Below are 17,174 nucleotides of genomic sequence, written 5' to 3' on the forward strand. Positions count from 1 at the left end.
CGGGGGCGCCGCCCCGGGAGGGCGGGACGGGGCAGCGCTCCCCGACCGGGCTGACCCGGGCAGGTGCGGACGGAGCCCGGGGCGGGCAGGGCAGCGCTGCCTCTGCGGGATGCGGGCAGGGTGCCGAGCGGCCATCCGCTCCTCCAGGGTGTCGGGCCTCCGTCACAMCCTCCGGGGTACCGGCAGCGTGTTCTGCCCGTCGTCCTGCCCTCCGGGTTGTAGAGAGGGCACCTTGCCCTTTATYCTGTTCTCCAAGGTGCAGGCATGATGATCTGCCTGTTGTTCTGCCCTGCAAGGTGTCCTGCTCGTTATTCTCTGCTGCAGGGTGTCCTGCCCATCATCCTACCTTCCAGGGTGCTGGCAGTGCCCTGCGTGTCACTGTTCCCTCCAGTGTGTCCTGCCCATCATCCTGCCCCCAAAGGTGCTGACAGAACGCCCTCCCCATCCATCAATCCAYCTAAACCCACGGTGCTCCAGGTCCCCTTGTAGAGCCACCCCAACCTCGTGAATGATGCTGAGTGTGAGGCTGTCGTGATGTCCACAGGAACTTTCCCTGATCCCAGGCTTGGGGTGTCCCCTCTGCAGAGCTGGTGGCACCTGGGAAGATGCTGCAGGGCACAAGCAGCCTCGGTAACTAGCTGTGGGAATAAACGGGAGCCATCAATAGCCCAGAATTTAGGGAATATCACATAAATTGTGCCAGGTGAGAGCAGAACCCGGGACAACCATTGCTGTCAGGTCCACCCCGCCTGCCATAACCAGAGCATGGCTACATCAGTGCTACCGGGAACTGGAAGGCCCTGTGGCACAGTTGTGCAAAATAAAAGCCCAACCCAAGCCGGGTGTTTCCCCGCGGTTTTCCCCTCTTTGTCTCCATTGCGGGGAAAAGAGCTTAATTAACGTCTGCAGAGAGCAGGGAAAGCTCAGTGTAATTGCTAGGTATGATTATCGGTGGAGCGGAGGGTGCTCAGCGGGGTGGGAGGGACAGGCACAACCCACCTTCTTTGTATAAAATGAGGCATATCCAAGGCGGCCTGACTTCACAGCCAGCGAGCTGCCTGCCGGGAGAGCTCGGCTGCCTGGGGGTGGCTATCGGGCAGCTCCACGTGTTTGCTGGCACTGGGCAGCACTATCAGCACCTTCGAGATGCCCTCCTTGCTGTGAGCAGTGCCCATCGCTCATCCTGGCAGCTGCTGCATGTGTGCAAAAGTGCCACCATGCTCACTTGCTGCATTCACAAAGCACAATTTTGGGTATCTGGGAATGGGATGAGGGGTGATAAGGGAGCCTGGCCACCCAGGGGCTACACAGGGGCAGGGAGAGAAGGTGGCCATGGGCTGAGTAAGGTAAGAACCTCTGAAATTATGCAATATAAAGGCTCCCACTCTTGCTATTTTCAGGCTTTGCTGAGCAGAGGGGCCCAAGGAATGGACTTGAAAAGAACARCAAATGTTGAGTAGAGGGGGCCAAGGAAYSGACTTGAAAAGAACAGTAAATRTTGAGCAGATGCTGAGGAGTGTTTTGTTGCACATGGAGAGCTGTGCTGGGAAGGGCAGGAGGAGGAGGAGGAAGAGCAAAAGTGGCAGGGCAGTGGTGCTGCCTTCCTCCGTGTGTTCATGGGACAGCATCTCCTCTTGCACCGTGACTTTGTTGCAGAAGTGGGTTGTGGATGAGAGCTTGTCCTTGCAAACCAGCACAACACTATGGAAGAGGCCACATGGTGATTTCACAGTGCCCTGGCCCCTTGGTGAGTGTTCCCACTGTTCCCACCTTTCTCACCACTCAAGGCAGGAGGAGGCCAAGGAGCAACACCCAGCCACACACTGTGACTGTAAATGCTGGAGAAGGTTCTTGGCAGCACGGATGAAGCAGTACAAGCCATTGAGCATGTAAATTAAATTGATACGGACCCCAGGAAGAGGAGATTAGGGAAAAAACAATTACATAGCCTGTGTCAGCGAGGTGCTGCCATCCTACATGCAATCCTGACATTGCTTCTCTGGCCTTCATGCTGGTGCTGAGCAGATCTCCCTGGAGCTGCCCTGTGCCTGCCAGGATGCAGCCAATGCAGTGACCTCCACCCCAGCCCAGCAGCAATCTCGGGTATCYCCTACAAGGGTCAGTTCTGGCTTAAGACAGCTGCCTRGARTTAAAAACCCCACAAATGTAAAAARMACCCTTTAAGGAAAGGCAGGAGATAATCTGGTTTTCTTGATGCAGAACCTCTCGGGATGTCAGGACCTTGAGGGAGGGCAATGCCCCTTGCCCAGAATGGGGCTGGTTGACGGGGCATTTACACTTTATAAAGTACCTTAAAAGTACATTTTAGAATAATGAAAAAGTACATTTTAAAATAATGAAATCCCAGAATGGTTTGGGTTGGAAGGGTTCTTATAGAACATAGTTCCACCCCCCCTGCCCTACACAGGGACACCTTTCATTCTCCCAGGCTGCTCCAAGCCCCGTCCAACCTGGCCTTGAACACTTCCAGTGATGAGGCAGCCACGGCTTCTCTGGGCAGCCTGTGCCAATGTTTGATCCATGGGCTGCAGCAGCACCTTTCAGACTCTTGAGTCTGTTAGAATAAAATGAGTGCTGGGTCTGCAGAGCCTCTTCCACCTATTGCTGTTCTGGAGACACCCTCAAAGCTCTCACTAACTGCTGCGAACATGGGGCTGTGCAGGGCCAGCATCTCCACTGGTGTGATGGTGAGATGCTCAATGCGTGGGACAGGAAGCACTGGGAGCACTGGGAGCACTGGGAGCCCAAACTTCAGCCCATGTCTGCAGAGCTTTGTGCACCAGGCACAGGTGAAGGAAACGGCATGACTTCGATGCTGAGATCCAGGCTGGGAGATTCAGCATCCCCAGCATTCGGCATCCCTGTCTCCCAAGGCTTTATCCTGGGATAAAGGATYGCGGCCAGCAGCTGCTTCCCCTTTATCCTTGGAGTGGCAGGGGGACAAAGCCCCTTGGAGCAGCCACATGCTCACACATCCGCAGGACAGGCTGTGCAGAGGCTGGTCCGGCTGGAGGAGGGTGATTCCCGAACAAAGAGGGATTTGCAGCTGGTTTGTGCCGCAGCATCCGGGCCAGCCCCAGCCTCCTCCCGCACGCTGCTCCGCAGCCTGGGCCGCTGATTGGAAACCGGAGCCYGCCATCACTCCGACAGACAGGAATTATGCTGATGGATTTTTTTATTATTTTTCCCCCTCCCTGGTTGCTTGAATGCACTCAGAAAATATAAGCAAAAAGGGGAAAAAAAAGAGAAGTGAGAGAAAATCCTAACAGATTCAATTTTAGATATGGCAACAAAGCAAAATGCAGTGCAAAGAGGGAAGGTTAAGGGGGGAAAAGCTTCTGCCTCAAGTAGGAATGAAGGTCCCAGCAGCTCTGAGGCTGCTGTTTATAATTTTCAGGGTTGTAGTGACCTGAGGGCCATGTCCCACTGGGACCCATCCCCATCCAGGGGCTCAGGTCTCTGGGGCACCAACAGCCCCACGGAAGGCAGCAGGAGYTGCAGGGATGCGGGACAGGACTGATGATGAAACTATGTGGTTTCATCAAATCCTTCCGAGTTTTAGAAAATGCATCCTCTGATGTGAAGTGAAGTGGCTAATTTTTGGTGGGGGTGGTGTAGTATCATCCTTCGCAAATGTGCTGCCTGGGAATGTTGTGACAAAACCAAACCCCAAGCTTACCTTTCCAAAAAAGGCCCAAGTGAAATGCTGTGGATGTTCAATTTGGTTTTGCAGCAAAGCTGCTGGTGCATTCAGGCTGGGGAACAGCTCTGGTCGGCTCAAATGATACTCATTTTGGATCARTTGTTTATCTCAGTCCTTTTGCCTTCCCGGGGCTGCCCCATAACCACAACTTGCTGCATGCCTTTTGATGGGCAATCCTTGGAAGCCCCAGCCTGTGGATGCCATCTCCCCCTTATTCCAGCCATGCCAGCCCTGTGTCAGGCTGTCCCATGTGACAATGACCCCAGTGCAAACTGCTGGGGACTTGCTCTGATCCTGCCCCGGTGCTGCCAGCTTCTGGCACTGCCACAAATCTGGCACTGCCCCTGTGAAAGCAACAGCACCACAGCGGGATCTGCACCCACYCCTCTCCATCCCTGTCCCAGCAAAAGCAGCAGCACCACAGGCAAACCCACACCCAGTTCTCTCCATCTTTCCTGGCTCTGTGTCATGCCCACTGTCCCTGGGAGCATTTCTGGCTCCCGGGAGGCAGAGCATTCAGAGGGCATCCAGCAGCTGAGAATGAGGACCAAAAATGAAGGAAGTAATATAGGGGAACAAAATGAAATGAAGCAATTATCCCTGCTCTGATACTTTCTAATTAAGGAAAGTGTCACCCTTATTAAGAGGCCATTAATTCATTGTCATAAGTCACCACCAGAGTGCAAGATCCAAAAACGTGCCTGGGCCATGGGGAGTGGAGCAGCTTCCCCTCCTCCTCGCACCACAGGCTCCAGCCTGGTCGAGAGCTGCTGCTTGAGGCCACAGGGCTGCTCATGGATTTCTGCAGGCAATGTCCCCACACCCTGGGCTGTGCTTTGGGAAGCTGCCCATTCTGCCACGATGCTCAGCCAATCCCAGTTCCACCYGCATCCCTGGGACTGCACGCTCTGCCCTGCATGGTCCAAATGCATTTGTGCAAAGCATGTGGTGAGTTCTCAGCAGAGATCAGCTCTTGGCTGGTTTGAGGAACCAAATCCCCAAAGAGTTGCCCAAATATCTCCAGCCCTGCAGTCAAGGCCAGCATTTTCCCCTGCATCACCTCCCATTAACAGCCAGCTCTGTCTTGGCAGTCTCTCATTACGTATTCTGCATGGAAGGCCCCACATCAGCTTAATTAACAAGGTAAGAAAAACGGGACCTTTGAGGAAATCTTAATTATATTATCCATCTCACCCTGAGTGACACCTGATCCATCCCAACACTGTTTTCAAGTTCATTAGCAATAAATCAAGATTGATTAGTCCTGGATGTGCAGCAAGAACATAGTGGGGAAGAAGACTTCTGCTGCCATCACTGTGAGACTCTGTGTGTGTGTTCCCAAGCCTTGCCTTGTCCTCCAGCACCAGGCAGTGGGATGAGGACCAGGGCTATGGGGTGAGGCWGAGGGAGGTGTGCCAGTGCTGGGATGTGGCTGCTGAAGCATCCCAGGAGTTGCTGTTTCACTGAGCCACACGCTGGCTCCTCTCGCTTCCCTGGGGTGCTCTGACTTGGAGCAGCACCCAGGCAGCTCTTTCAGGCTGCTGCACACTTCCAGGGATGAGGCAGCCACAGCTTCTCTGGGCAATCTGTKCTGGTGCCTCACCWYCTTCACAGGGAATAACTTCTTCCCAATATCCCATCTTACCCTGTYGTCTGCCAGTYTGAAGCCATTCCTYCTTGTCCTGTCACTCCATGTCCTTGTTCAAAGYCCCTTTTCWGCTCTCTTGGAGCTCCTTTATGCACTGAAAGTGGATTTAAGATCTCCCCAGAACCTTGTCTTTTCCAGCTTTACCAATCCCAGATTTCTCAGCCTATATTCATTGCAGAGCCTTTCAACGCTCCAGCCCTTGGAGCATCTTTGTTTTCATATTCTGGATCCACTCCAGCAACTCCACATCCTTCTGATGCTGGGATCCCCAGAACTGGGGGCAGCAGTGCAGGTGGGGTCCCTCCAGAGCAGAGCAGAGCAGAGCAAAGCAGAGCAGAGCAAAGCAGAGCAGTGGGGAGAAGCTCCCCTCCCTGCTGCCACAGTGCTGGGGATGCAGCCCAGGACAGGGTTGGCTTTCTGGGCTGCCAGCACACCTTGCTCATGTCAAGTTTCCCATCCAATGACTAAGAGTGGCTTCTAATCCTCCCTGAGCACCTGATGGGATGACAGGGTCCTAATTAGATCCAGTGTGCAGTCCACCAGGGACAGGCATTCCAATTTAAACTGGCTCCAACTCAGCAGAGCCCATGGCAGGCGCTGCCACCCCTCTGCCCAGCACACTGTGTGCCCCCAGCCCACTCAGACAGGGACAGCTCAGGCTGCCTTCAGCACCCAGAATGAATTTCAGTGTTGGAGGAATGGGGAGCATTCCGTGCATCGGAGCCACAATCAGCAGTGTTTCAGAGCTGGAGGTGTTTACATCATCAAGCCAGGCTCAGTAATTACTCACACAAATTTGCATGCATTTTCTATGGGCATCTCTGCTGGCTTTTTTATTTTCTGCTTGAAAACCTTGCTGGAATCTGCAAAGTGCCTCTGCCATTGGGAAGAGATTGCTGGATTGTTCCTTTCTAAGACAAGAAGGCGCTGAACGTAACTCCTGATGCCAGTGACACATTAGTCTGCCTATTGCAAAAAATTTCCACCAAATAAAGTGGCAAAAAACTTTATCAGGGACAAGAGTTGTGGCCATTGCCTGACCCTGTGCTCCGGTGCTGCTGCCTCCATCCTCCTGCCTGCTACAGGGGACTGACTGATGCTTGCTGAGTTTTTTTTCTGTTTACTTTAATTGTTGTCTGGTTTTAATATTGCATGAATTGATTCATCTGTGTTTCATTGTCGGTGCTGTTTGTTTTGGGGCAGTGCCTGGAATATCGCTGGCAGATAAGTGCTGGACAAGTAGAAGGTATTTTTCTTGCTCAGCAAAAGCTGAGGTGTGACCGAGCTGTGCCTCAGTCCGAGAGGATCCTGAGCAGCATCTGCCTCCAATTCCCAGGGTTCTGGTTCAGCACTCACCACCCCAGGTTCTCGCCTGTGAGGAGGATTGTGTTTCCTTGGATCCACCACACAGATGGATTTCACTCTACGCCCAGAGCTACTGAAGGCAAAAAACCATGCCAAGGCTGCTGTGGATGCATCTCTGCAGAGTCCTGAGTGCCCCTCAGACAAGCCATGGGCATTAGGTGGCACCAGACACTGCCMGAGCAGCAGTTCACAGACTCCCTGGACAGATGCTCTGCTCTCTCCATCAACATCCTCACCAGGACAAAGACACAGAGCAGGAGACTGGGGATGGGGCAGCATCGTCCTGCCTTTCCTGTGAATGTTGTGTCACCCAGTTCCTCCAGCCCCATCCTGTGCCGGTGGCTCTCACAAAAACACCTGAGCAGGGGTCATGCCTGGGRCTYYRGCYGAGTGCAGTTTGTGGGGTTTCTACYTTCYTCTGTRCCTCCTTTCTTCCCTGCTGAGGAGCTGGAGGGTGCCWGAGCATCCTCAGGAGCACAGCAAGGGGCAGCCAGGCTTTGGGGCAGGATCTGGGGGGAACCCTGACATTTCCAGGGGGTCCGGGGCAGCACCAGCACTGCTCTGTGCACCCCAGCTGCATTCCAAACCAAATCTCCACCAATTTACTGCATGATCCCAGCTGGAGCCCGGCGGAGCCGTTTGTCCCTGTGCAGCTTCCAGGCTCTGGAGAGAAGCTCAGCGTCTCCCTCTAACGATGTGCAGACTCCCGCAGCCGCCCCCTGCTCTCCAGGCTTCTGCTCCCCCGGCCACCCCACAGCCCCCCACCGCCCCACCAGGACAGAAACAAACCCCACAGAGGGGAAAATGGGTTTTTTTTTTGGTTTTTTTCCCCCTGGTTTCTTTTTCCTTTTTTTAATACTTGATAAATTCTCCCAGCTCTGCTGCTCGTGAGTCTCCACTGAGGTGAGAAGAGCAAATTTTGCTGCATATTTGAAAAGGTCAGCATGGAAACAGGAGGAAATTCTAATTCCTGCGTCCTGGGGCGCTGGGGGCAACACAGAGCAAAGCCCTGGAGCTGCTTCCCTGCAGACGGAGCTGAGGGTCACAGACCCCTGACCCACAGGCAAAGAGGGGAGATGTTGGCGGCATGGTCTGGGTCACTCTGCTGCAGGCACCAACCAGATTATGCCTTTCTGGAGAAAATCTAGATTTTGGAAATTTGGAGGCTTCACCTTCAGCCCAGCACAGAGGGATTTAAGGCTGTAGACATCTCCTGAGCATCCCCAGGGAGGACCGGAGGGAGTAAACTTGCAGTGCAGGTTTGGGTGTGGGAAGACTCAGAAGAGCAGTGAGTTAAAATAACAGTCTCTAATTTATTACCAGCAGAGGAGCAGGCGGGTGAGTGCCCAACTGGGGGGCACCGTGACTGCCTCCACATCCAAATGCCCCGGGGGTTTKGGGGAGCTGCTGTTTTTGGAGCCCCAGGACCCACAGCCCTACCCTCATCACCTGAGGTGGGATGTGGGGAGGTGAYAGCATCCATCCTGGCCCCAAATCCTGTTTTACACACGGATTTTCCTTATTTTCCCTTAAGGGCAGTCTGTAGCTCTGTAAGGGAGAATTTGGGGGCTGGTGGTATAAAACAGCAAACACTTTCACCTTAATGATAGTGAAGGTTGTCAGGAAGGTGCCTGGCTTTGGTGGCACCACTGCCAGGACAAGAATCTGCCAGTGCCTGGACGAGCAGAGCTCTGCAGAGCTGGTGGGAGCACGGAGCAGAGCAGGGCTGGGCATGGGGRCTGGGGAGGATCTGACCCCCAGTGACCCCCAGCATCACCCTGGGCAGCACCCAGCTCCACCTGGCAGCACCCAGCTCCACATGACAGCACCTCTGCCTGCTCCCCCAGCCCCTGCAGGGGCTCCCCTGCCTGCCCACAGGTGAAGGATGAACTCCTGGCACAGCTTCCTCCAGGCCATGACACCCTCCTGGCGCACCCATCCTGCCCTTACTCACAGATTTTCCAGCCCTGGTGACTCAGCTCCCTTTTTAACTCACCAAGTGGAGCTGGGTGCTGGGGTCTTGGCCCCGCTTGGAATTTTTTTGGCTGGTTGTATCATCTCATTTGCTACCGATAACGTCACCTCCCCGGATGCTGGAAGACAGCCCAGTCTGATGAGGAAACCAAAGCTCCCTAAATAAGCTCCGAGGCACGGACACAAGTTGCCGGGTGCTGGGATGTTGCCCAAGTGCATAATGCTTCAGTGTCCTGCACATGGCTCCGTGCTGTCCCTGGAACCTCTGCATTCCCTTTCTCCACAGTGCTGAGCCCTGCCTGTTGCCATCTCCTTTTTTTTCCATTTCTTTCCCTGCGAATCGTCAGGCTCAGGTGGATGGAAGTTCATCATCTGTCCCAGCAGCTGGTTTGCTGATTTTCCTCCAACCAGGAGACATGTCCGCTGGAAGAAACCTTCCATCCCTGCACAGGAATGTATTCCTTTAAAAGAAAGAGAAGGAAGAAGCAGGAGAGGAGCCCCGGAGTGTCTGGGAAGCTGTCTCTTCTTATTCCAAGCGTGTGGCTCAGGTCTCGTATCGGCGCTGCACAGCCCATCCCAGCGGAGCTCGGTTCACAGTGTTGGTGAAATCTGCCAAACAGACGGATCAGCTAGGAGACATTTCCAAAAGAAGCTGGAACAAGGTGGGAGAGGAAGGAATAAACGGCCTGCAGGGTAGCACCTTGCAGCTCACCCACTGCCAGCCCCAGAGGATCTCTTCTTTTCAAAATGCCCCAGACGGATTTTGGGCTGCGCGTGGCAGCCTGGCCCTGTGCATCACAACTCACCCCTGTGCTCTCCGAACTGCACCACAACCCCTTCCCATGCCCTACAGCCCCTTTCTGTGCGCCACAGCCCAGCCCCAGAGCCTCCCCCTGCCCCTCGGCCCTACCTTGGCTGAGCAGCTGCAGGTTCCGCACCTCCTCTCGCACCTGGAGCTGCAGGACCTGCTGCAAAACCTCCTGGCGCTGCGTCTCCAGCACGATCCCCATGCGCTGCAGCTTCTCCCCGTTCAGCCGCAGCAGCGCCCGGCCTGCAAACACGGCATTGCTCGGTGCCCAGCCAGCCCCGTGGGTGGGATGGGGGGATGACTCCAGGAAAGGGTGACGCAAAGGGGAGCCCATCAGCATGCAGGAATGAGGAGGGAGTGCTCTCTCACTGTCTGGAGTAGGGCATGGAGTGACAGGACACAGGATAGGGTTAAACTKAATATTGGGAAGAAATTCTTCCCAGTGAGAGTGGGGAGGTCCCACAGGTTGCGCAGAAAAGTTGTGTCTGCCTCATCCCTGGAAGGGTTCAAGATCAGGCTGGACAAGGCTTTGAGAAGCCTGGTCTAGCAGAAGRTGTCCCTGSCCATGRCAGGGACATGGAATGAGATGAGSTTTGAGGTCCCTCCCACCCCAAACCATTGTGGTTCGTGACCTCAGTTCCAGAGAGCGCCGGGTGGCAGCTCATGTCCCCAGCCTGTGACAGGTACCGGCACCGCAATCCTGTAACCCATCCCCGCAGGCGGCAGCTTTCCATTTCTCCGCTCCACCTCCCACACGAGGAGATGTTTTCCGAGCGCCGGGTCCCCACGCGGGCGGGTCGTCCCGGGGGAATGGGGGTGCCCATCACAACGCATTAGCGCTGCGGTCCCGCCGAGCCACTTTYCTCCAGTCTGGGGCTATTAGACGAGGGATTTTCAACCAGCTTTTGTCCTTGCTTCCCAGCGTACACTCGCTCGCTAATGCTGCCTTTGTTGCCGGAGCAAGGGCTGGCTCAGCTCTTGCATTAGGRTTTTGCATCCCCTCCGGGCAGCTCCTGCCCTCCCTTCGCTGTCCCCTGGCCCTGGCAGAGCTCAGTCTGSTCTTGCACATATTAAAGGTGGACAMGAATGRTGCTCTCACACAGAGGTCAAAGCCACAGTTTCCAGAGAGCAAAGGGGAGAGAGCAGGTCCTACAGAGTCTCCTTAAAGGGCTTGGTTGGGAGTTGGATTCAGACCTGGACAAAGACCTTTGCAACKTGGACTTTGACTGAGCAGAGATTTTTCTCTTCTGCAAAAATTTCAGTATTTAAAAAACCTTAAGAATACTATTATCATATTAATCTAGGCGAAGAGAAGATACTTCCCCATCTTATAAATCAGCTAATTTTAAAGAACATTCAGCCTTTCCTGGAGCTCACCCTGCTGGGAGATGCCTCCTGTCCAGCCTGGGTTGGTGTCACCATGTCCCCTGCTCTCACCCTAGCTGTAATTCATGGGGAGAGGGGACAGAAATGGGGGGTATGTCCATCTTCTGAACCACAGACCTCCAACAGCCTTTCCCAGRAGCACGTGCTAATGGCAATAGGCTGGCAGTGAACTGGGGGACACTGTACCTGTGATGGCGTGGTGGGAGAACGCCTCGACGTAGACGAGATAGTTGTGTGGGCAGTGCTTCTTCAGCCATTTGCACACATCCTGCTGGGTCCAGAGCACCACTGGCTTGACCAGGCTGCCCAGCGTGGGGCTGGTGTGGTAGATGCCATAGTGGTCACAGCCACGGACCTGAGGGGGGTGGGAGGGAAGGGCATTAGTGGGACACAACCCTGTGAGGAGAAAAAGCCAGTGAGGTTGTGGAGGAGAGCAGGAATGGGTGAAAAGCCAACCCCACCAGATGTTGGTAGGACAGAAGTCCCCAGGAAAGCAGCCAGCAGCCAGCTGGTGCTCTGGAGCAGGAAGGAATCTCCCTTTCTTTCCATCTCAACCACCTTCAGCCCTGAGCAGACTGGCCACAACGAGGTCCTGCAGCCTTGGAGGTACCTGAGGCCACCTCTGAATCCCACAGATCATTCTTAGGGTGCTGCCATGCCCACAGACACCCAGGATAAAGCAGGGTCACCGTCCCCAGCACCCCAGCATGCCCTGGCCTCCACCACCTGCTGAGCTGTGCCATGCACGGTACCAARTTATGTACATAGGGAGACAGAGCTTGGATGACAGCATCCCTCCATCCCACCTTCCCTCCCTCTGCAGCAGTGGCCAGGMTCACTCTGAGCCACCCAGTCTCACCCTGAGCCACTTGGCAGCGCCATTCYGTCTCCCACATCACAGCTACTCTGKCCTCRSAAGGTTGTTGCAGCCTGGATTTATCTCTCACAAAGCAAATCAAACATCTTGAGCTGTAACTGTGCAGGGGAACAAGCCTGCTTCTCCTAGGGAATCCTGCAGGTTGGCTGGGAAATGTGGCTGGAGGATGCAGGAATTTCCTTTTCCCTGGAGAGATTGGTGAGCTCTCCACTAGTGGTGATGCCGAGATTTCCTCCTTGAGCAGCACCAGCAAACGTCGCTGCTCCAAAGCATCCACTTGCTGGAACTGTCCTGAGCTGGATCACAACCAAGCTGGGGTGGAAAAGAGGACCCTGCTTCCCACAACACAAGGGGATTGGACTGCCAGGGCTCACCCATGCCCAGGACTCGGCAGGGACAGGGCAGGATTAGCAGCTGATGCAGGACACACGGGCATGGCAAAGGTCGACAGCGTGTCGCCCGCGGTGTGCCAACATCGACCTCTGCGTGTGAACGCTGGCTAATTAAGCATGTCTAATAGAGGAGCAGGGATAATTAGTGTAAGAGGGACTCCAGACATGCCGCGGTCACTGCAGCTAATGACACATTCCTGAGAGGTGCTGCGGAGGASGCAGCGGAGGGCAGCAGGGGCTGGGATGTGCTCCTTGCCCCGTGCCAGGCATTGCCACGGAGCCCAGCCAGYCTGGTGGGGCTGCTGCCTGTGCCCAGGGGAGCGTTTGAGCTTGGRAAGGAACTTTTCCTCAAGCAGAGCCCGCTGGGAACAATCAAGCAAGAGCGGAGAAGGCAAAGTTGGGAGGCTGTACATTAATAACTAAGGAGTCCGTCTCCAAAGCAGGTGGAAAATCCGATATTTGGTGCACACTTTGCAGTGTCCGAACCAAACCCTCACCATTGGGGGAGACCCCGGCAGCTGCCCCGCTCCACCAGACGCATCCCGGGAGTCGCYCGCCTGCGGGAGCAGCCCCAGCCCACGCCGGCTGCGCGGCTCCTTCACACTCGGCTGAGCGCGCCGGAGAGTGTGCCGTGGCGGGGAGGAGGAGGAGGAGGAGGCGATTTGTTCTGGATTCACTAACGAGTGATGATGAGAAGCGGAGGGGCTGGGGGGAATAACAACCAGCTTCCCGGGAGCTTCCCGCGAGCTTCCCAYAGCTATTATCCAACTAACCCTCCGAGGCACGGGGGAAGAGGTGACAAACAATCGGCAATTTCCCTGGGCACGCACACGGCTGCACGCACATCACTCATCAGGAACAGCCCTGCATCCCAGCATCCCTAAACACTGCGCTGCCTGCTCGGCATGCGTTCCCCGATCCCCACGGACGGTGCCCAAGTGAGTCCCTGCGCTCCCCAGAGGGGCAGGGGAGGTGTAAGGGATCACGGATCCGTTTTCCAGCCGGCTGAGCCGCGCTGTCTCTCTGATAAACTCTCAGCCGTGAATATCGAGCGCCGGTGTGGAGGAGAGCAGGCAGGAAGGCTGGGAGGCTGCTCTGGCAGGAAGGCAGGAGGTGGCTGGAAGAACCGGGGGGTGGGAGCCATCCCTGGGCACCGCAAGAAGCAACTTGCGTCACCTCCCTTCGCGCGGGCATTTTTCTTTTCTTGTGGCAAATTAAGAACCTTTCACTAAATCCTCCTGGGCAGCACATAGAGGTGGAGAAGGGAGAGCAATGATGAGCACAGCTGGCAGCTGGAGAGTGGCTGGTGTGTCCCCCATGCAGGAGCCACCTGGAGGTGATGGGACAGTGCCACCAGCACATGGGACATTGTCTCCCCTGGAGCTGCTGCTCCTGAGAGCATCACAATCAYACCCATCCCTGTGGGGTGCCTACTCTCTTCTGAAGCCAAACCAGACAGGTACTGGTGACACAAAAGCATCTCCATGTTGGCAGCTGGAAGCCAGGCAGTTGGATTTCCCCTGTTTTTTTTTCCAGCATTCACTGTCTGGCTGTGCGACCTCTTAACCCATCTCCCAGGGCGTTAAGGAGAGGCTGGGAAGCACCAGGAGCCACATGCAGTGATGATGCTCCTTCCTGTGGCTCTGCAGCAGTGAATRGAAGGAAACCTTTGGCTCACAGCCTCCTTAGCACAAAAACATTCTAAATTTTAGGAGAACAATGGCCCAAACCTGGCTAAGAGGCACACCCAAGCGCTCAGGGATTTTAAGGTGTTATAAGGAATTCGGTCCTGGCACACTTACTGCAAAATTGTATTAAGTCCCAGCTCCAGGTGGGAGGGCAAGTGATGCACAGAGAGGAGCTGATGCAGCGAGTTCACCGCAGCACAGCCCCAGCCTGATGATAACAATCAAATTACTATGTTTATATATATTACTATAATTAAATGCCCAATAATCACGAGGGCTTCCCACAAAACAGGATCTGAAGGCCTGATCCTGCAGGGAAAGAGGAGATTATCCTGCGGGCASTCCGTGGTCTGGCGGACACAAGGAGCCGCGTTCCCCTCGGCACGCCCGGGATGGGGTGGGGTGGGTGGTACCTGCGAGCCCTCGGTGCCCGGCTGCCGCAGGAGTTTGACGGTGCGGCCGCTGTCGGGGCGCTGGCTGCGGCCGTCGTGCCAGGTGAGGCTGCTGCCCGGGTTCCGCTGCAGGCGGTAGCTGAGGTTTTCGGCCGACACCGTGTGCTCCAGGAGGCTGCGGCAGAAGCTGAAGTGAGCGGTGGCGGCAGCGGCGGCTGCAGAGGGAATGGGGGTGAGAGACGGCCATGGTGCCCATCCATCCCAAGCCTGGGCACGCAAAAATGCCTTTTTTACCCCGCAGTGCCTGCTGAGCTCAGGCTGTGGTCCCTTCTCTCCAAAATCTCCCTGTTCCCGCCTTCCTTTCCCATTGCCAGGAAGAAAATCCACCAGCCCAGGAGCCGCCAGCTGGCGCCGGGATCCAGCAGGCACCCGACAAGATGTTTGCCCACACAAACCCCTCACGAGCGACGTTTGTTTTGACACCCGCCAGCCGAGCAGACGCGGGACCCACAGCCGATCCCCGACACGTGGAGAGAACCTCCTGCTTGTCACTGCCACTCTGTGGGACAGGCACCGGGAGGGGGCCAAGGGAAGCCGCTTTCCACGGACCAGGCTGACAGCAAAATGCCAGCACTGAGGGAAGGGGAGCAGAGGAACCCTCCCTGGGCAGCCTGGTGGGGAAGGGYTGGTCCCCCAGCACAGACCATGGGTGCTGGGGACAGCTGCTGTGTACCCCAGTGATAGCTGAACACACCCCCTTCAATAATGACCACAAAGAGACATTTACCCACAARTGCTTTTTGCCCCTTATTCACAGARTCRGAGAATATCMTGAGTTGGAAGGGACMCACRAAGATCATTGAAGTCCAWTTCCTTGKRTTTTAACAAGCTGGGGRTGTTGGGGTTGCAACGAGGTTGYAAAGCTTTCCTTTGAATGGGGTTGAAGGGAYCCGGCTGTTGTGGGAGGAGGGTGAGTGGGTATTAGGGGCTCATGCTCTGTCTGCTCCGGATAAAAGCCAGACGGCTTGACATAAGCAGCTCTGATCCGTGGAAGCAAAGACCAGAGCAACGCCCAGCTCACCTGCTCCCACCCCAGAGAGCCAGACAAGTCATGAACCACCTCCAAGAGCAGAACAGCACCAAAAGTGACCCACCTCCAGGATAAACCACCCCGGGAGAGCAGGAGGGCTGGAGAAACCCTGTTGCAGCTTATTTTTCTAATTACTGGGTTTTAAGAGGGAAGRGGTTTCAAAGAGGTCACTCAAATACACCTTCGTGCAAAAGCGAAAAAAAAAAAAGTCAAAATAAAGCAGGAAAGGGTTGTCCATATATCCCAGGATACYCAGACCACATCACACAGTGTTGTTTCTTAAACACACCCAGTGGGAAGCATTGCCGCGGGGAAACTGAGGCACARGACCTGTCTGATGGCTGGGCAGCACAGGGGTCACCGGGGGCTTGGGGCATTCGGRATGCAGGAGGAAAAGCAAAGAATGGGAGCATGTAGGAGCATTTTGGGTCAAGGAAAGGATGGGGACAGAGRAGCSCCTTGGCAGGACAGCCCTAGGCTGRCTCSACGCRGGGACACGGGGGTGACACTCAACCCGGGCTCTCCTCTCCTTCCCGTGCCCTGTGTGGGGAGCAGCCACAGCTTCCCCAGGAGCGCCCGGCCGCCCTCCATCCCCTCCGCCCCTCTCTGCTGAGCCTGGCTGTGCCCTCCGGCCAGGAATGCACACACAGCATCACCCCCCGGGGCCCGCTGGCCCCACAGCCCCCCGGCCATACCCCGCAGACCCCTCACCTGGCTCGGGTGGTCCCTGCGAGCTGCGGATGGTGGAGACGCAGCAGAGGGATGGCCGGCCCTGCTGCATCTCGGCAGGAGGAGGGATGCGCGTGAGCGCTCGGCACCGCTGTCACGAGTGCGGCTCCATCCCTGCCTCCCCTCATACCTCGTCCACACCTGACTGATTCCCCCGAACGCCTCCCTCCCACTGCCTCTGAGCACCGGCTGCACGCTCATCCCAGCTCCGGGCAACCCCGAGCCGTTCTCACACGGACAGGGGGGTGAATTTACACCCCCTCCCCACTGCCCCGTGGGCGTTTGATCCGGAGAGATGCTCGGTGCTTTCCCGTGGCGATCCCGCCTAATCCCGCGGCAAGGCCAGCTGGCAGTGGGATGGACGGGGAGCCTGACGGGGGTGCTGCAGGGGACACCGGACCCACCGGGCATCCCTGGGAGAGGAGCCATGGCACGAGTGTGGCAGCACCGGGGTCACCGGCGGCTTGGGGCATTCGGGATGCAGGAGAAAAAGCAAAGGAGCGTGGTGATGAACAACCTTCACGGGAAGGGGCTGCAGGGCTCAGGGTGGGCTCCACCTGCTCCTGGCCAAAGCCAGCGTGGTTATGGCCATGTTGGGGTGCGGGCAGAAGTGGGGTTCCCACAGAGGCAGCACAGATCGGAGAGTAAAGGCTGTTTTGAATCCTGAAATGGGAATGCAGGAACATTCAGGCTGGCTGAGTGTGAGCTGGAGTGGGGAGGGGACAGCTCAGCTCAGCTCCCCAAACAGCCACTGTGCCCCCACTGTTCTGAGTCCCTACAAGCTGGTCCAGGGTCCCTGTGCCCTGTCTGCCAGCCCCGTGTGACTGACACCCCACTGCCTGCTCGCCGCCGGGGAATCGCTGCCGGCTTGTTTCCATGGCTCTTTGATCCATTTTGGGCATCTYTCCAGCCACACAGGGAGGGGAGGCCAGGTCCGGGTCACCGCAGGGAGACCGGCAGCGGTGGGACAGGGTCTGCAGCAGCGACAGGGACAGACGCCGCTCCCTCCCCTCGCCAGGCACAGCGCTGCTCCCACTCCCGTTCCCTCTCCAGACACTTTTATGGCTGGTGAAACGTGAGCGCTGGAGAGGYTCAGAGCAG

At 56.1% G+C, this 17,174-nt stretch overlaps 1 protein-coding gene across 1 annotated transcript; it reads right to left on the reverse strand.

Moving 5' to 3' along the window:
• Positions 1-8,509: 8,509 nt before the first annotated feature.
• SAMD10 (sterile alpha motif domain containing 10) lies at positions 8,510-16,125 on the reverse strand. The gene is made up of 5 exons (XM_057365878.1): positions 16,056-16,125; positions 14,276-14,469; positions 11,092-11,260; positions 9,622-9,762; positions 8,510-9,320 (listed from the first exon to the last, which is right to left on the reverse strand). The coding sequence occupies exons 1-5, from the start codon at positions 16,123-16,125 to the stop codon at positions 9,256-9,258; spliced, it is 639 nt and encodes a 212-aa protein (XP_057221861.1). The 3' UTR covers positions 8,510-9,255.
• Positions 16,126-17,174: the final 1,049 nt, after the last annotated feature.

The sequence above is a fragment of the Malurus melanocephalus genome, unplaced genomic scaffold, assembly GCF_030028575.1.
Source record: "Malurus melanocephalus ecotype Western Australia unplaced genomic scaffold, MMel_1.1 scaffold_59, whole genome shotgun sequence".
In the NCBI taxonomy this organism is placed as follows: Eukaryota; Metazoa; Chordata; class Aves; order Passeriformes; family Maluridae; genus Malurus; species Malurus melanocephalus.